This window comes from Fusarium mangiferae, assembly GCF_900044065.1.
Source record: "Fusarium mangiferae strain MRC7560 genome assembly, contig: FMAN_scaffold001, whole genome shotgun sequence".
Classification (NCBI taxonomy): Eukaryota; Fungi; Ascomycota; class Sordariomycetes; order Hypocreales; family Nectriaceae; genus Fusarium; species Fusarium mangiferae.
Window position 1 is genome coordinate 194,470 of NW_024573921.1, and position 18,779 is coordinate 213,248.

General features: G+C 49.7%; 7 protein-coding genes across 7 annotated transcripts; 2 read left to right on the forward strand and 5 right to left on the reverse strand.

Moving 5' to 3' along the window:
- Window positions 1-293: 293 nt before the first annotated feature.
- On the reverse strand, window positions 294-709 carry FMAN_00597 (uncharacterized protein; the record flags this gene model as incomplete). Its single annotated transcript, XM_041831619.1, has 4 exons — window positions 294-469; window positions 531-543; window positions 599-646; window positions 707-709. The coding sequence occupies 4 exons, from the start codon at window positions 707-709 to the stop codon at window positions 294-296; spliced, it is 240 nt and encodes a 79-aa protein (XP_041675928.1).
- Window positions 710-1,666: 957 nt separating this feature from the next.
- On the forward strand, window positions 1,667-2,076 carry FMAN_00598 (uncharacterized protein; the record flags this gene model as incomplete). The annotated part of the gene is made up of 2 exons (XM_041831730.1): window positions 1,667-1,897; window positions 2,011-2,076. 2 exons carry the CDS (start codon window positions 1,667-1,669, stop codon window positions 2,074-2,076), a joined length of 297 nt encoding a protein of 98 aa, XP_041675929.1.
- A 685-nt stretch (window positions 2,077-2,761) lies between these two features.
- On the reverse strand, window positions 2,762-5,205 carry FMAN_00599 (uncharacterized protein; the record flags this gene model as incomplete). Its single annotated transcript, XM_041831841.1, has 2 exons — window positions 2,762-5,043; window positions 5,124-5,205. 2 exons carry the CDS (start codon window positions 5,203-5,205, stop codon window positions 2,762-2,764), a joined length of 2,364 nt encoding a protein of 787 aa, XP_041675930.1.
- A 702-nt stretch (window positions 5,206-5,907) lies between these two features.
- Window positions 5,908-6,417, reverse strand: FMAN_00600 (uncharacterized protein; the record flags this gene model as incomplete). The annotated part of the gene is made up of 4 exons (XM_041831952.1): window positions 5,908-6,013; window positions 6,100-6,214; window positions 6,273-6,307; window positions 6,368-6,417. The coding sequence occupies 4 exons, from the start codon at window positions 6,415-6,417 to the stop codon at window positions 5,908-5,910; spliced, it is 306 nt and encodes a 101-aa protein (XP_041675931.1).
- A 694-nt stretch (window positions 6,418-7,111) lies between these two features.
- On the forward strand, window positions 7,112-9,765 carry FMAN_00601 (putative dynamin-related GTPase DNM1; the record flags this gene model as incomplete). The annotated part of the gene is made up of 4 exons (XM_041832063.1): window positions 7,112-7,210; window positions 7,267-7,653; window positions 7,735-9,387; window positions 9,454-9,765. 4 exons carry the CDS (start codon window positions 7,112-7,114, stop codon window positions 9,763-9,765), a joined length of 2,451 nt encoding a protein of 816 aa, XP_041675932.1.
- A 702-nt stretch (window positions 9,766-10,467) lies between these two features.
- Window positions 10,468-14,752, reverse strand: FMAN_00602 (uncharacterized protein; the record flags this gene model as incomplete). The annotated part of the gene is made up of 2 exons (XM_041832174.1): window positions 10,468-13,980; window positions 14,030-14,752. 2 exons carry the CDS (start codon window positions 14,750-14,752, stop codon window positions 10,468-10,470), a joined length of 4,236 nt encoding a protein of 1,411 aa, XP_041675933.1.
- Window positions 14,753-15,292: 540 nt separating this feature from the next.
- Window positions 15,293-18,030, reverse strand: FMAN_00603 (uncharacterized protein; the record flags this gene model as incomplete). Its single annotated transcript, XM_041832285.1, has 6 exons — window positions 15,293-15,469; window positions 15,524-16,702; window positions 16,754-17,028; window positions 17,077-17,792; window positions 17,856-17,858; window positions 17,909-18,030. The coding sequence occupies 6 exons, from the start codon at window positions 18,028-18,030 to the stop codon at window positions 15,293-15,295; spliced, it is 2,472 nt and encodes an 823-aa protein (XP_041675934.1).
- Window positions 18,031-18,779: the final 749 nt, after the last annotated feature.

Here is an 18,779-nt window from a genome sequence, read left to right on the forward strand (position 1 = left end):
CCGCGATTGCACGCGCGCGTATCGTACAGTGTATGAACGGGAGTATTCGCACTTAACACTGTTCTGATTCAAGTACGTCTCCACCAAACAGCAAATTTGTTTTTTTTTTTCTTCTTCTCTATCATAATGTCATCGGCATTCGTATTAGAGTCTCGGAACAGGCCTTCAATGCTTGTTCAGGTCCATGAGGCCTCTTGCGTGCTCAACGATCGCCTAGAAGAGATTCGGCGCTCATCATTCAAGTTGCCAGCGTTTCCCAAACCGGCGGACACATCAAAGACGAGCGTTACATATCATTTAGCTTCCTCCCGGAGTTGCTTCATCTTGAGCTTGAGAAGATTGGGCTTCGGACAGCTCACAGTAGACGCTTCTTCGCCGTAGCGTTCGTAAAATGCTTCACAGCATTCGTAAAGTCGCTTGATTGCAGTTTGGCACTTGGCCTCGTTGTAGCCATTGCTGGTGAGACAGTCTTGTTGTATTTGGGTCAGTATTTTCTCTCCATCTTGTATTCTTGTATCTGGAGTGAATACTTTGGATTGCACACTGCACGTGTGTCAGATCATAACGGTCACTTGATATCATTGACTTTGGAACTTACTGCACGTGGGTGACAGGCAGGCTTCGCCTCAACATCATCTTTCGGAACCTGTGGTTATCCATTAGCTTTTCCTGAGCGTTTCACTCTGTCGTTTTTCACGAAACGAACCATAGTCGTGTTTAATATAATGATTTGCAGCGTCGTAGATTTGCGGATCGATCTATCACCCAGTCAATATCAAACAGGCATGCAGGCTGTAATGACATAGATGTTTGTGTAGATATCTTGCCTCTTGTGTAATAATGATAAATAAACATTAGTCTGTAATATAAGAAGGTGAGAGATATATATAGATCAGACAAACAAGACTGATGTCATATTGCTAGCTAACTTAAACTACCTGACGTAGCCTACTTATATAAAAGAGAAATATATTTCTTTATAATAAATATAATTACTTTTATAAATACCTAGCTTAATGCTTTATATAAAGTAAGTAAGGAAGAATATATAAGTGTTTAATAGTTAAAGAAGTAAAAATATACTCAATAGCTTCTGGCAACTGATTAATATAATATCTTTGGTATAGGGTAGGCCGAGCACAGAGGGTTTGAGCAAAGCTGTAGATAGCCAATTAAAGATAGTTGTTTATCTCTTGGCTCCACCTACACGCTTGAAGTTGGCGGGGGCTTTTCGCCGGCTTGATGTTCAAATGAGTGCTGAACGAAGCCTGAGCGAGCGGCAACTGACCTCAGCAGCCAAGTCTAAGGCTGATTGCCTTCTATTTTGTCTATCTTAGTAGGCTCATCACCCACCATAGTCTTTTATACCTCCCACCAACAACTGATCTGTTCAATCTTTTTTCCCTCGCACCCACACTCTAGCCGCCCGATCTTCACCTCTTCTTTAACACGCTCGTAGCTCGCCGCTCTACCTCTCGTCAGCCAAACGCGCATAACGCGATCATCACCCCCCACTTGCCAAACTTGCCATCAACGACCATCGTGCTAAGGTAACACTATGATTATTGCGATATCTCGCCACACTTTCACTCCTGCACTTCACCTCGAGCCACGCGCTGACGTTGTCTCGTATTAAGTGCATAGATTCCATCCCAACCAATTCAAAATGTCCAACGAGAACGAAAACGGGACTCCTGGCGAGCAGGCACCCGCCAACTCCGAGCACCTCAACATCAAGGTTACCGACAACAACAACGAGGTCTTCTTCAAGATCAAGCGCACTACAAAGCTTGAGAAGCTTATGGGAGCATTTTGCGAGCGCCAGGGAAAGGCGACCAGCTCCGTGCGATTTCTTTTCGACGGCACGCGAGTCCAACCCACTGATACACCCGATGCGGTACGTTTTCGCTTCCCTATTGTAGGCACGGATGTTTGATATCCATATTTGAATTGCACGCCACTGAAAACTCTACGGGGAGATTACACATGCTGACAAGTTACATCACACAGCTCGAGATGCAGGATGGCGATACCCTTGAGGTCCACCAGGAGCAGGTTGGCGGATATGCACAGTAATAGAGAGGGAGAATTCTGAGGAATAATTACCAGGAGGAAGATCTCAAAAGAGATGAACACACAAGAATGATATTCTTGAACTGGATTTCGATTGACCCTGGTTGTACTTTTGGCTTTGCGTACATCAGACGAGAGGAAGACTGAAACAACAAGTCGACGAATGATTTACGACAGACAAAACACTACCCAATCAACCCAATGCCCCTCTATTCCCGCTGTGACCTGTGTGGTAAACTGTATGGTTTTCTTTTATCTTCCGCAGCAGTGGTACGAAAGACCCGTGTGTTTTGGCCCCGTAGAGAGTACGTCTGCCTAATCTTGTTCTTAAGGTGACGTTTACAGAATAACAATGAGTCAGGATCACACAGATGTGGGGGGAACAACCTGATATGTACGAAGTAGGCGGAACCGAAGTTTGTGTTGACCATTTAGAGTTGAAATCACAGACTCACAGTTCGCGCCGTGTCTATGTTGCCTTATGGCCAAGATGTTCCAATGAGACAATCTACATGACCAAGTTGAGCGCTTCGAGCGCCGCTCCCCTGGAAACACTCAAGAAGACCAAATCAAAAGCACAAAACAAATCATATGCTGACCGGCAAACCTGAAGGGAAACAGACCAACCACGAAAGAAACGCATGCAGAAATCAAAACACGCACGCCGAAATCACACACATCATCATCATTACGCTTTGAGTTCCATAGCTCGGCATCCAGTGCAGAGCACGATAGTGCCTTCAGGCACATGTTTAGTGAAGATTTGGCCATCGTCGAAACCGCCCTGACACTCGGCGCATCGGAAGCAATGCTCATGCCACTCTCCGCCTAGCGCTTGGATATACTGTCCGATGACAGCTGTACGGCATTTCCTGCACTTCGGAGCTCGTCGTTCGGTGCGTTTCGTCTGGCAGTTGATGCACCACGCATAACCATCCTTCTCAATGTGTGTCATGCCATGTTCGAATGGGTCACCACATTCGGCACAAAAGAAGTGACCATAGTGCCAATGAGCCCCAAGAGCTACTATGTGTTCACCGAGAATAGGGGTCTGGCAGTGCTTGCAACGCGGCGCAAACAGCTCATGCCAATCGAGGTGACAAAAGAATCGTAGACGCTCATCTCCGTCTTCGGCCATCGTTTTGCCCTGCTCCTCTTCGAGTATCTCGCCAGCAGCGCGACGTCTGATGCGATCAAGCCGCTCCTGACGAAGATGATCAGGCTCATGGCTAATTTCCATCGCCTGTAGGTTAGTACCACAAGTATAGCAGCTGAAACACTGCGGATGGAATCGTTCATTGCTTCCCGCTAGGGCCACAAAACGCCCTTCAATGGGCATGCCACATTCATGGCAAATCGTGACAGCTCGCCTATTGCTGCCAGGGGCTGGGGACCAATGGCCACGAGGCTTTTGTGCAGAACGGGGTGCTCCCCTGACAATGGGATCAGGAAGCGGACGGGAGGTTGAATTCGGTTTGTCGTCAGGGGCTATGATTGCAGGAATGCTGTCTCCCTTACCCGGAGCCTCATTGATGGCAATATCGGGGACGTTGATCGAAGGTACGGAGCCTCTAGGGCTATGGGATGTCTCGTCTATGCAGATCGACGGGATTTTCGTTCCCGTTGGCGCCCTGGGCATCGGCGAACTTTCCTCCGCCACAACGATACCAGGTACCGCCATGGGTTTCTCCGGCTGGGCGAAGGAGGAGGAGGATCTGCTGGGGGTTGCCGGAAGCGACCGGTCTGGGGTGGTATCAGTGGACTCGTCCGGGGCTTTCCAGTTGGCGTCGAAGCTTACAATGGGCCGTCCCGGACTGTCACTGACGGCTGTGGGTTCCGGGAGGTTTGGGCTGCGATCTTTCAAGCGCATGCTCGTGGCCGCGCGAATGTCCTGACTCCGAACTTCCATGCCGTTCTTTCTCTCTACCTTGTCATCAACAGAGACGGAGCTGTCGTTGGAGCGGTTTCTTGTATAGAGAGGATTGCGAGAGCGTGTGGGAGGATTGCGGTGTATTTCAACTCGCTCAAGGGGCTTGGTCTTTTCTTCTTCTTCCCGTGGAGGTTCGAAGCGGACTCGGTTTGTAGCTGCCTGATCTCGGTTGCCAAGCTTCTCGGGTGATGCACGACCAGAAAAGCTCATGCTATTAGAAGTTGAGACTTCAGGCTCTTCCCAAATCTGATCTTCAGAAAAGGGACGACCAACTTCCCCGCTGATGTTTCTTTTCAGACTTCCCTGGCGTCTCTGCTCTGGAGCCTTGCCTGAACGACCAATACTGCCATATGTCTTGTTTTTGTGATCTGGCTGTATGCTTGGCTGCCTCTGCTCCAAGTTAGGTCTGCTTTCACGTTCGACGCCTTCACCATCCGAAGAACTGCCTGAGCATGATCGCGTACCGCCGACACTAGCAGTACGAGCATGGGCGTAGCTATTCTTTCTGAGATGTGGCTTATAACGGTAGGGTCCGTCGGGACGGGGAGACGGCGTGCCATGTTGATGTTGCCAGACAAGCTCGGCAGCTTCATCGAGAGCAGCATTGTATAGACGAGTATCATCCTCAGGAGTCTCCTGAACAGGCGATTTTGTACTCTTCCTTATGTCCATCTCCTCCATTGCATCGCGCAATGAGCTTGCCTCTTCTTTCTCCATCCATCTTTGACCTCGTTCCATGTATGTGGCTGAGGGAACAACATCCGATGGCCTCAAAGGGTTTGCAGCTGAAGTTGGATAGTAATCTGGACTTTTTCTGCTGATGGTAGAGTATCTAGAGGCAAGACTGCCACCAGTAACGCTAGGACTTTTCGAGTCCTTACGGTCGAGAGCAGGCGGTGCGCTCTCGGCAGGAGAAGCAAGATCAGGCGTGAATCGGCCCGTACTATGGCGGTGCAAACTTGAGCGGCTAGGAACTGGACGGGCACCGGCTGGTTGAGGTCTTGCACCTCCAGGCCGGGCGACTCTGTTTGACCGAAGACCTGCGAGGTAGGAGGCTATTCAGTAGAGGGAGATATTAGTCAAGGACTCTCATGGCCATACTCAATTCCGTGTGTCATACCGAACTGCTCGTCTGTCATGTAAGAAGGTGACGGAGGAGTCACCTTGCGCTTCGGCTCCATCGTCCTTGCTGTGCCTGGCATCTTTGCCAGACGATGAGGGAAAGATAATTTCTGCGGTATGGAGGAAGTATTGTGTCCGGTAGAGAAAGGCTTAAGGAGGTGACCAGGACGGCGAATACGGAGGGTTCTTGGCAAGGTATAGAGAGTGATGAAGGATAGGTAGTAGGTGGGTAGGTGGGTAGGTAGGTAGGTATGAAGTAGTTAGTAGGTAGTCGATACCTCGTTTTAATGGTGGTCGCAAATCGAGCCGGCTGGGGTTGACCAGGCAACGCGGTGTTAGACGGCTGGTTTGGTTGCGTCAGAGCATCACCACCAGCAACAAAAGCCTCTGTCCAAGTATGAGACAGGAATACGAAAACTTACGATCTCGTTGATATTTGTTGTTGGAAGATGTGCAACGTGCAGGGAGTCAGTATATGGCAGTTCCTATAAATTTCTATGGTGGATAATCGTCCACCGCCATCTGCTAGGTTCTTATGATACAGTAGTTGAAGCGGGGACTGGAGGTTAGATGTGTATTGCTCTCATTTGCTCGAATGCTACCTATCTTAGTAAGGAATTAGAGCCCGTATTAACCTCAACATAGGTAGGTACCTATGCAACTATAAGGCAGCGTGTACGAGACTCAACTCCTCGAATTGTCGATTCCCATAACTACATACCTAAGTAGGTAGGTATTTGGGGGAAAACGTATCAACCACCAGTAGCAGGTAGTCTCTTCTTTCAACCCTTGGCTCCCTTATCACCCTCTAGCGTCGCTTTTACAGCAGAAGGAGGTGGAGATTCTGTGAAACCAAGGTTCTTGAATTCGTCCCTGGCCATCAAGTTTCTAAAATACCCGTTGCTATTAGCCCGCTTTGTTCCGAGATATTTGACTACGTGTATGCATCATAAGTCAAAGCATTATAGGCTCACCTGTCCATTCTGCACGATAGATACGCCTTTGCAAGGTCGCGGCATTCTTCGTCATTTAGACCTCGCACCTTTTTCATACATGAAAGGTACTTTGCCATGTAAGTCTTGCACTCGCCTATAGTTACTTTGGTCAAAATTGTTCCATTGAATGTGTTGGCTTGTAGCCCACTCACCATCATGATCTAGAGGGAAGCTTCCACGCTGTGGTCTGCTCAGAAGGACACAACTGTTTAGTGAATTGTTCTTCAGTAGACGATGCCAAACTCACGGTGTTGGCTTTGTAGTTGGCAAAGGACCGGGGCTACCGAAAGTACTCATGATTCCGTGTCTGTACTGGTCTTCTGCCTGATTTCTCGTGCATCTATTGCTATCTTCATGTTTCCTTTAGCACAGTAGAAAAGTCAGGCCTTGTGGCGAACCTCGTTAAAGCACCTAGTGGTGGATAAGAACATCCTGCCAGGTGTGGCTGGTGACGTGGCAAGGGCTCTGCAACGCAACTCCTGAGTAAACCAAGTGGGTGTGAAAGCGGTCAGTAAGGTACCTAGGTAGGTAGGTATAGGGGAGGCACCTCACAGCCGAGAAACCTTCGGTGGAGCCAGTAAAGCGGCCTAGAGCCAGGTATTACAAGGCCTAAAAACGAGGTGCTAGGTATCCATACACACATTACCTTGGCCTGGGGTTGGCTGGACGTTATGCAAATACACGTGAATCACCCCAAAAGTGCTCTCGACTCCACTGTGCAAAGCGAAGCAAAGCAAAGCAAAGCCATCCTCAGCCTGAGCCTGAGCCTCCCAGACCGAACCGCATGAACTCCCGGAACTGACGACGGATTTTGAATTTAGCGACAACGCGCGCATTATTCGAAACATCCTCCGTGTCCTTGTGTTTGTCTTGGGTTTCGTGACGGACGCTTCGCTTGACTCTACTGTCCAGTCCAGTTCAGTCCTGTCCTGTTGTTTCCGTCATCGGTATATCTCAAACTCGCTCGTCACAAAATCGGACTCTTATCATCATGGCTGCTCTTGGCGAGGATCTGCTCACCACGGTCAACAAGCTGCAAGACTTGGTTTTCAATACCATTGGCAGTGACTCTTTGGATCTCCCTCAGATCGTATGCGTTTTTGCTGCCTGAATTGGCTACTTTAGCACTGACTGACCGTTGCTTAGGTTGTTGTCGGTTCCCAATCTGCAGGCAAATCTTCTGTCCTTGAGAATATCGTCGGCCGAGATTTTTTACCGCGCGGGGCCGGCATCTGCACTCGTCGTCCCCTGATCCTTCAACTCATCAACGTTACCGAAGATGAAAACGCTCCCGACCCTGCAAGCGATCCTTATCGATCCCCTGGCGCTGCTCGCCGTTCCGAGTGGGCAGAGTTCCACCACATACCCAACCGCAGGTTCAACGATTTTGGCGATGTCAAGCGCGAGATTGAGAACGAGACATCCCGAGTTGCCGGTAACAACAAGGGCATCAACCGACAACCTATCAACCTCAAGATCTACTCTCCTCATGTTCTTAACTTGACTCTGGTGGATCTGCCGGGACTAACCAAGGTGAGTTTCCTGTTCTTTCCATCTCCATGATCCTCAGCTTCATTTTACCCCTGGACATTACTGACCATAGTCAATCTATAGGTCCCCATTGGCGACCAGCCTACCGATATTGAGAAGCAGACTCGAAACCTCATTTCCGAATATATTGCCAAGCCTAACAGTATTATCCTCGCCGTGTCTCCCGCCAACGTCGACATCGTTAATTCGGAAGCCCTCAAACTCGCCCGCCATGTTGACCCTCTTGGCCGAAGGACTATTGGTGTCTTGACAAAGGTCGACCTCATGGATCATGGCACAAACGCTCTAGATATTCTTTCAGGCCGCGTCTATCCTCTAAAGCTTGGCTTCATCGGCGTTGTCAATCGATCGCAGCAGGATATTCAAGGAAACAAGCCTATGGAGGATGCTCTCCAGGCCGAGGCTGACTTTTTCAAGCACCATCCTGCCTATCGTAACATCTCCATTCGATGTGGCACTCACTACTTGGCCAAGACCCTCAACACTACTCTGATGGGACATATCCGGGAGCGTTTGCCCGACATCAAAGCTCGACTCAACACTCTCATGGGGCAGACGCAACAGGAGTTAGCCAGTTATGGCGACATGCATTTCAGTGGAAAGGAGCACCGTGGTTCTCTCATCCTTCAGCAAATGACGCGCTTCGCCAACTCTTTCATCTCTTCCATTGACGGTACCTCGACCGAGATTTCCACCAAGGAGTTATGTGGCGGCGCTCGTATTTACTACATTTTCAATTCTGTCTTCGGCAGCGCACTTGACACTATCGACCCTACATCCAACCTCTCCGCCCTCGATATCCGGACCGCTATTCGAAACTCCACTGGACCCCGACCCAGTCTTTTTGTGCCGGAAATGGCTTTCGATCTTCTGGTCAAGCCTCAGATCAAGCTTCTGGAAATTCCTAGTCAACGTTGTGTTGAACTTGTGTATGAAGAGCTGATCAAGATTTGCCACACTTGTGGCTCCACCGAGCTTTCACGATACCCCCGACTTCAGGCCAAGCTCATCGAGACGGTCTCAGACTTGCTCCGCGAGCGTCTTGGTCCTGCTTCGTCATATGTCGAATCACTCATCTCTATCCAGCGCGCCTATATCAATACTAATCACCCTAACTTTCTTGGCGCAGCCGCCGCCATGAGTAACGTAGTCAGTGCAAAGCAGGAGCGAGAAAGGAAAAGGCTTATCCAGGAGGAGCGCGAGCGCCGAGAAAAGCGGCGTCTGCAGGAGCTCGAGGCTGACGGTGATGGCCCTGAAAATGAGGACGGTGTCAGTGGCCCTCTTGATAAGCCTGAAAAGACTAAGTCAGGAAGAACCAAGGCTACGAAGCCTCCTCGAAGCATATCACCTTCTCTTTCAGTCCGCGAGAACGGAACGTCCAGCCTTGCTGCCACCATGAACGCGACGCATTTAAACGGCACTCTTCGTTCAGCTTCACCTGCTCGACTCAACCAACAGGGACTCGGAGGTGCCCGAGATTCCTTCTTGAACTACTTTTTTGGCAAGGATGGCCAGACTATCGGCGGTCCCCTTCCAAGCCCTGGCGCCATGCCCAATATGCCCAACGGACGACATATCAGCCAAAACTCGGAGACTAGCTTCCCTATTGTGCGTCGGGAGAGGGAGTTTGCCCGGCCATCTACAGCGACAACAATGGCCCCCGAGGATGACTTGTACGATAGAACAGGGAAGAACTACGGCTTGGCATCCCAGATGGTAAGTTCCGAGGATCTACAGGTGCCCGGTCTCCTCTTCTCACACGAAACTAACCCCCACCACCAGGGTGAATCCGCGGAGCCAGCTATGACAGATCGCGAGGCCATGGAGACGGAGCTTATCCGAGCCCTTATCTCTTCCTACTTCAACATTGTTCGCGAGTCCATCGCCGACCAGGTCCCTAAAGCTGTCATGCACCTCCTCGTTAATCACTGTAAGGACGTCGTTCAGAACCGCCTCGTTAGCGAGCTCTACAAGGAGTCTCTCTTCGAGGAGCTCCTTTATGAGGATGATGGCGTCAAGAAGGAGCGTGAGAAGTGCGAGCGCCTGCTTCAAACCTACCGTGAGGCTGCTAAGATCATTGGTGAGGTGTTGTAGATTCAACACTGATCTTGATCTATGGGTTTCTGGCAAATGGTCACCATGCGACAGCGTCCCGTTCAACCTGAGAATAATTAAGAAAAGAAAGACCAGTAACAGCCATATACGGATGGAAAGATAGACTCGAAGGAGAAAGGCGGGACATAACTTGGAAACACCAAACAACGTCGATCGCTTTTGGTCAAGGGCTCGGGCTCTTGAACCAATCTTGACTGCTCTGCTCCTCAATGGAGCAGAGCAGGAGAAGCAGAATAAAGGAGAGAATCGAGAGAATCGAGAGAAGAAAAGAGTGTTGTAATTTTGTTCTTTTCGTTATCATCGTTTTCCCTCTTATCTTGTACATCACCAACTGGCATTGGAATTGCGGCCAGACTCAGCTTCAGTTTCTGATAATGGCTCAACGAGAAGACGGGATCGGAATACAAGAGGAGGGCTTGTATGTATGGATGTATGTATGTAAAAAAAGCAAACCAAACTCGGCTCGTCGTCCTAGCAGAATACACACAATGTACTACTTTATGATATCTGTCAAATGATGAATACGTTCTCTGAACTGCTTTAGGAGAGGACCGTCTTAAAATGAAGAATGGCATTACACACGATGTTACAGTTTGCATATATAGATATGTATACACGAATCGGCACTAATTAGTTGGTGTCATGTTTCCTCCGCTACGACAAAGAAGTACTTCGAGTAAATCATCGCTGGTTCCCATGGTCCGCTGGCGTCACCCTTGCTGCACAAGAAGGATGTCGTGGGATGTCGTTATAATTAGTCATAAGAGTAGGTCGACTTGGAACACGAGGATCTGCTTCATGACTCGAGTTGTAACCCGAAGGGCCTTGAGCTATTCCTCGTTGAGGATATATGCTCTCTTCTGGTCGTGGTTGTCTGGTCTCGTAGGCATGGTATGGCCTACCAGCCTGTCGTACAGGGCGCCTGATGAAGTAGTCGCCGTCCGGATGATGAGTCTCAACGACTTTGTATGCATCTGAAAGGTCTAGCGGAGGACGAGTACTGTGACGATTATAATAGAAATGATCGGAACCAGCTGGAGAATCGAAGCGGCGTTCTTGTGGTGCATACCGAGACCAAGGGCTAGGTTCTCTACAATAGAATTGGCTGTGGTTGTTGCTAAACCACGAGGATGAAGGTTGGGCATACTCGCCAAACCTTTCAGCAATGACCGGGCCATATCTGGATTCCTGTGGTAGGGTATTTCGGGCTCTGAGACCTCTTCCAATCTCCCGTCCGGATTCATCAACGTAGATGACCTCTTCCTCTTCAACCATGTGGTGATTGTGGGCCACATGAGGTTCTTCACGCCCTCTTCTTTCGACCTCCGCGTAGCTAGGTGCTGCAGCGGCCGAGGTGGCCACCAACGGATGCTGGCCTTGAGGCCGATCGCCAACAGATGCGCTTCTGTTACGTGAACTAGATGGTTTTGGACCCGAATAACGCTGTTCTCGGACGTCACGGCAATCAGACGATTCCTCCTCGCGCCAATGAGCCTTGTTCTGAGGCTCTGTGGGATATGAAACCTGATAGGTGGCGACTTCCTGCTCAGTCTCGACTCCGACGTCAACCTTTTTTCTTCGGCTATGTGGATCTTGAAACTTTTCCAAGTACGGTGGCGAGTAGTTGTCAAATGATGAAGCACTATCAGCGACTTGAGATGCAGGTTTCCCCTGTGTCCTAGCCCCGACCATCTTTCGACCATAAACCTCGCTTGCTGGACGAAGATGTGGTATGTCTGGCTCAGACTCGATATGTGAAGAAAAGCATAGATCTAGTCGACTTGATGCCAAGGACTGACTTCCCAGATCCGCATGACCTAGCTGCTGCGTTTGCTCTCCCACATGCTCGATATCACTTTGCTGGTGTTCCTCCCTTGACCGATTGTTTGGCACAGCAGTGAAGATCTGAGCTGGCGTCTGCACTGACACTTGCGGAGGTAAGGTGTTATTGGGGTTTGTTTGCATAGGCTTCGAAGCATATTTGTCTACGAAGGCTTGTTCGAATGCCCAGGGAAGAGCCTCCTTAACAAGAGTGTACAAGACAGAGTCCCCCCGAGTCTTCATTTCCAGTCCAGCCATTCGCTCGTTTTCAGGCATTTTTATCATTTCTGTTCGCCAATCCATATGTGCTCGTCCTTGACTCCGGGGCTTTTCGACATGCTCTGATTCAAAATGTCTGGCGAGTTGAGGTACGTGAAAGATGTTGTCGTCGTTGCACACCTTGCAAGAAACTCCATTGAGAGCCCTCAGACTGCGTAATTTCTTATTTTTCGATGTGGCTTCAATGAACAGCGACAATGGTAGGGTCTCGCTCTCCGACTCCTCGAACAGTTTGTTAGCATGGTAAATGGCGACGTAAGCCCTAACTGCAGGTGGGATCTTCTTATGATGCCCAACCCTTGACCAGACAGATTGAGTGCCCCTGACGAAATTTTCATGTTGATGCTGACGTGTGCTGTTGACTGAGGCGATGCTATTGCCGTCGTAGTAGTTCGGATAAGATCCGCCCTCGGAAGGGTTAGGAACTGGAACTGGAGGTCTTGTGTAGCTGCTCAATTGTCTTTGAGAGCTATGTCTCATTCCCGAAGAAAACAGTCCTGGGTATGAAGAATATGTTGCAGGGTCGTAATATGTTGCTGTTGAGTAAGATGGGCCATAGGTAGGGGCTGAATTTTGCCCATATGCAGATATAGGAGGAATTGGAGGCCTGGAACTGTAGAACGAGAATGGCGGTGCTTCTGTGCCGTAAGCAGGCAGATGATATCCTGCTGGTGTACCAGGCTGAAAGACAGAATGGCTTGGTTGAATTGGAGCGTTTGACGCGAGCGCGTTGCGTGGCTCGTTATCATGATAGGCTTTCTCTTTGGCGAGAGGGTCAGGACTAAAAGGAGGCACTTCTGGCCACTCCGCTCTCCAATGCACGACAACATTCCCCAGACTGAGAGCTACCGTGTGCTTGGCTGCATAGTGTTGAAGTACACCCTCGAATCCAAAGAACTTCAAGACTCCATTCACACCGAGGCAGCTGTTACAAAGAAACAACTCCTTGCGCATGGGTTCGGTACGGGGTTTGATTTTGACATCAAAGACCCACTTCATGTTCTCCAGTGTCAACCGTTGAGTCCAAGGCCCCTCTGGGGGCTCGACAATCGGCTTCTTCCCTGCCGCGATTGTGGCAGCAGTGTCCTTTGCAACTTCGGCATAGAACCTTTTACGAACGTAAAGCAGCACATCTGCGGCATATTGCGGACAATTCCTTCTCTTAACCTTGGCACCGTTGTTCCATCCTTCGATGATTTCGTCTGCATATTCCGATATGCGCGCTCGAACAGGCCCCTGGATATCATCCCATTCCTGGTCTGTAACTTCTCTTGGTTCCCGAAAGGGCTTTTTATCAGCCTCCATTGTCGGAAGCTTGTCTTCAAGTGTTTGGGGGTTGCTATAACCTTGCTTCTCTCGCAGCTCCGCTTCTACCCTCTGAGCGAGAAGACGGGGCTTCAAGAGTTCCCATGCGTGATCATCAAGCGGCGTGATGAGTTGAAGTGCTGCCTGAAAGGATGGAATATGAGCCAGAACATTTGCAGTCAACGGAGGATCAAGTAGCAAGGCTCGATTCTCAATGTCGGTCCGTCTTTGAGCCTTAAGGTGAGCTGCCTCCTCCTTCGTTCGTTTTTGCTGAACTGGAGTGCGTAAGGGGTGGGGATTAGCCTCCAATGGCACTCTTGATCCACGGCCGTCATCTGCAACAGGTGCTTGGCGGTGGTGCTCGCCGATCGATTGAGCAGGATCTGGTGAGGTCTTACCAAGGGGAGCTGAAAGAGCCAGAGGCGTAAATGAGAATGGAGCTTCTGCCTTGGCAGCAGTCTTCAGTGCTTGAAACTGAGCCATCCCACCTGTACTAGCCCATTTTTCCCAACGAGAGGCATCAGCTAGAGCCTGCTTTCCTCGGATCTCTAGACCTTTTATCCACTCTTCGGCAGCAGCAGACCCAAGTGCCTTGACGTTTTGGAATTCCAGCTTGATTTGTTCAACATGCTCCGACCAGAAGAGCTTGCTAACCTGGATGTGTGGCTGCACAGTCCCCGCCTGTATGGCACGGGGATGTATAACATGCATATCGGCATCCACAAGCACTAGAGGAAGAGCTGGGAGCAGAACAGATGGAAATGACGAAGACAAGAGAAGATCTAGTTCCTATTGCTGACGTTAGAATTGCATCCGGGGAGAATCCTGAAACGCCTACCTTGATGCCCTTTTTCTTCAGGCAATTTCCGCAAGCGAGGACACAAAAGGGGAAAATGGGACAGACGTCACTTGGACCTGGACCACGACACCAAGCTTCGTTGTTCGAAGATGGTGGCTTTTTCTGGCTCTGAAAACCACAGAGCTGGCAAGACACAGAACAAACGAGACGCCACATCTGAATCTCCAATTTCCCTTTTAGGGGTGCAGGCATACGTGGCCAAAACAGCCTTCTTGAAGCTTGCCAGATTGCATCTGGCTTCAGTAAAGGAAAGGTTGACGGTATATCATTATAACATACTGGGGAATGAGTGGAAAGGGGGCTAAGTAAGGCATGAAATAGTTTGTTGACAGTCAACAAACGACCCAGGTCTCTGGGTGGTACTAGAGTAAAGATATGTTGCCATATCTGTTCCGGAAGCTGCTTGGCTCGATCCTTCGCAAGACTTTGAGCCGCCAGCCCTGGAAGACGGGCTTTATCAAGCTTAACTTTCTTAGTTTGCTGGACAGCCTTGCAATCTATTGACTGTCGCCTTTTTTTCGAGGGCTGGGAGATGGCATCGAGCAGAGCCGCTGCAGGGTCATGGCTAGAGGCTTCTGAGGGTTCATAACTCAGATCATCAGCCATGTGCACGTCGGCCTCGCTTCTACCACTGGTTGTCGATGCTCCCGGGGTGACGGCTAAACCAGAGGTGCCGGCCCTTTGACTCTCCGGGATAACCATCCCTCATCTGACGCGCTACTGAATAGCAGTGACGAGTAAGAACGGTAGACACAAAAAGAAACAACTTGCTTGACGGATCATCAAGCATGTAGAGTGAAAGGGATGATCAACACTTGTCTGCGTGAATGGTAAGGAGCAATGGGGAAAGATATCGCGTTGCAATTCAAGTGTAAGCAATATGAGTCGGGCGCTCAAAAGTCGCCTGCGCTTCTGTACAAACCAAACGTTGCTCGTAATGCGGCGTGAAGTAAATTCAGAGTTGTCTTGATTTGGGAAACGATATCTCAGAGCAAGGACAAAAGACCTGAACTTATCGATAACAGTGTCGGCCAGGGGGGCCCAATTTTTATTATTAAGCATGGGAATAGTTGGTGATGAATAACATCCAATACGTATGTGAGACTTCAAAAAATCCAATTTGGGGCCCCATCACTGGGGCATTTGAATAAGTAGAGTTGCTTGGTTTTACATTTCCTTTGTTGCCCATCATAACATCACAGCACAAGATCAACAACTATTTTATCTGATATTGCTGCCGCATCATTGCATATTCGCATCTCTGCCACCTCCTTGTCCTGGCGCTTGTGACGTACTTCCACTGCGACCACCCAACGAAGAGGTCTGTCCCGGGGATGACTGGTCTCCTCCAGCGCCGTATATCTGAAAACTCTGGTCTGCTCCCCAGTTGGCCATCTGCGTATAGTTTTCAAAGGCATTCTATTCCAAGTTAGAAACGGGTACAAGTGATCTCTTGACGGAAACGCTTCTTACCCAGTCAAAGTTCGCGCCCATATCCATCCCAGCGTTAGTGTTGGCTCCCAGGTTACTGAACATGGAGGAGAAAGGGGAAGCTGGACCAGCCCCAGCGAATCCATCGGTCTGAAAATCAAGTCCTTCAGACCCAGGCATGCCGAAGTCCATGCCCATAAAGGCGGCCGGGTTAGGCGTCGAAAAAGGGTTGGCCGTCGCATTGAAATCGGGCAAGCTGTTTGGTGAGACAAAACCCGGCGCCATAGCCGGCGAAACATCAGTCCCAACACCTTGCGTCAAACCTGGCATTGGCGATGGAGCGCCCGGCATTTCTGGACCGATCGAGGCAGGGTCCTTGATCTTATCTAGCATGATATCGATGACCTTGGCCGCCTTGAATGCTTCCATCGAGGTATCTGCAAGTGTGTTCCAAATTTCTCTCGCTGTTTCTAAGCTGCCAATCATTTTGGATCGTTGGTCATCGTTCCAAGTTGAAGCACCCTCATCGTCTTGGGGAACTGAAGACTGCGCGGCAATGTTGTCAAAGTGGAGATCAAGAATGACCAGCATTGCAGGCAACGTAAAGTCTTTGGTAGCGATGGACTTCACAAACCAACTGACTGAGCGCAGCCTCCCGTTGGATTGTGATTCTCGGTACAATACTGCCAGATGATCGAGCGCGGTCAATGATGCTTCAATTGCAGCCCTCCGAGAGTGTGCATATCTTGCGCTCTGCCTCGCCCTGGGAAGGTATTTTCGGTGAAGCAAGCATAGAATCTTCTGGTATAAGATATCGACATTGAACCTGGCAATGATCAGAGTCACTGGATCATGGGACCCTTCTAATGTCGTTAACTTCAAATGCGGCGGTAATTCTTGCATGATCTGTCGTAGTTTGGCATCGAATCGAATAATCTCGTCGTAAGGCACATGCTTGCCAACTTGCCCTGTAGCCTGGAGGATGTTTCCCAACTCAAAGCATAATCTTGACTTGGCAATCATGTAGGCGATGGGAGTAGCGACAGTGGATGGCCGAGAAGGGGGCAGCTCCTTGACGCTGGGATTGAACTCATCGTCAAATATGTTATTGGGCAGCTGGGTGTCGCAATCATTTTCGTAGATCATGCTGGGCAGAGAAACCTGATGGGAGAAGATAACGTCCGACATTCGTACGAGAGCCCACGTCCGCCGTCTCATTTCCTAACCATGATCAGCAAACCGATATTAGCAGCAGACCAGCGTGCAGCTTACCGCTTGAAATGGTGTAATTGACGGAAACCATTTAGCGTCTCGGTGGTAACCCATTCGATACGCGATTCGAACAATTAAAGACACGATTAACCACAATCCTAGATCAGCATCCCATCGAGACGAATATTCTCCAAACACATAGAGTATCATAGTCTCAACCGTATATTCGTTAGGTTTTGTATAGTCTGATTTGATCAGACATTGCACCGTGCGTAAACGGTATTCGTTTGCAAGCTCAAGGGTTCGCCCTCTCCACTCAGGAGGTTCGTCGCCCACTTTATGGTAACTCAGCATTGCTAGGCAGAGAACCGAGTAGAGCATACCAAGCCACATGATGGGTGTCTTGTTGGGATCTTGCCAGTGATCTTTCAGCTGCTGTTGAAATGTTGGTCCATGAATGATATTGACAGCATTATCCATGGAGTTGAAATATCGACTGCAGAGCGTCAGAACAGCAGATTTGGGGGGAAGCTCTGCTCTTATTTCAATTTCGGAAGCTGGGAGTGCTCCTAGCAGGAGTGTCGGCCCCTCTCTTGCAGCCATGGGCTTTGAAGATTTGACTCGCTCATAACTTGTTTCTAACTCCTTTTTGTGAGACGTGAAGTAGTTTTTCACCTCAGATATATCGGCAAGGAGGGTATGCCAATGTTCCTGGCCAACATACAGCGACTTGCCTTTGTCCGTGTCCACTTTAAGAAAACCCAAAGACGTGGCCAGTCCCTCCTCTTCGTCACTGTTTTCCTCCTCATCATATGCCATTGCATTGTCGTCTCCTTTTCCAGCCTTGGCGGAAGATCCGCTGTCCGTGGTGGATTGTGTTGTCGCTGCTCCAGCGGCTGCGGCGGATGCAGCATCTACATTAGCACCTCCGTGCATAAGGGATAAAACTAAGCCTTCTAAACGGTCAATACGATTCTGCATGTCATCAGGACTCGAGTCTCCTTGACTTTGATTCTTCTTGCGTGTAACCGGCGTGGCATAAGAGCATGAGGTGGTCCCCATACCCTCGCGCTTCGTACAGTTGCTGCAAGGATGACTTCTGTCACATTTTCTGATGAATATTAGTAAGGATGAGGAGTTGAGAGGTGTCATTTGAACTCACAGCCTACGGACAATGTTAGTAAATATTGATGCACTACTCTAGGGGTAACCCACTTGCGCGTCCTACAAGGATAGCAGCTTAGAGGCACGCGATTCCTCTTCCTCACAACACGGAACTGTTCCTCGGGAGACCGGGCTCCCTGAGATGAGTTTGTCGAAGGAGGAGTTGGGGTCATTGTGACAAGGGGAACGAAACGACCAGGGCGTTTCAACAGATAAGATGAGGGATCCGACTCCAATATTGGCAGAGAATGATGAGACAAGAGTTGGTCAGCGCCAGTGGAAACCCCATCAATATATTGAATCTTGAGCGGTTGGCGGAACCCAAAAGAGCTTGGTATGAATAATACAACGCCCTTCCAGAATACTGCCGCAGCTACGGCAACCTGGTCAACAGAAGACTTGTCTGACCAACCGGGAAATGCGGCTCCACGAGTCAACCCGCCTGGTAAGCCAATGTCGATGTCGCAACACAGTTGCGCAGGATAATGGAACCGTTTCGCCCCAAACGGTCTCCAGGAACCCAGAGGTGGCGTTGATCAAGTCCGACACGTCCGTACGCCCTTAGGCCTGCAGCAACAGGGAATTGGCACGGTACAGCACAGCCTCCCACTTGAGGCACCTCACAGTGTGATACAGCGAAGGTGTAAGGGCGGATGGTGATAATCCGTGGAGATATCGGGGGCCGGGGGCACCCAAAGTTGCGGTCTGCTGGGAATGTGTGATGGGGGATTCAATTCTAGGCAATAGGACTTTGCAGGACACTCGCTATAGTTGATGACCGAGATCGTAGCGATAGCGAGGTCGCGAACCCGTTAGGGAGGAAGAAGACGGCAACGGGAGGCGAAGATAGCGAGGAGACGGCCCAAAGAAGACGCCTGAGCTCAAGCTACCTATAGAGCGTCACAGATGGACTCCAAGTCCA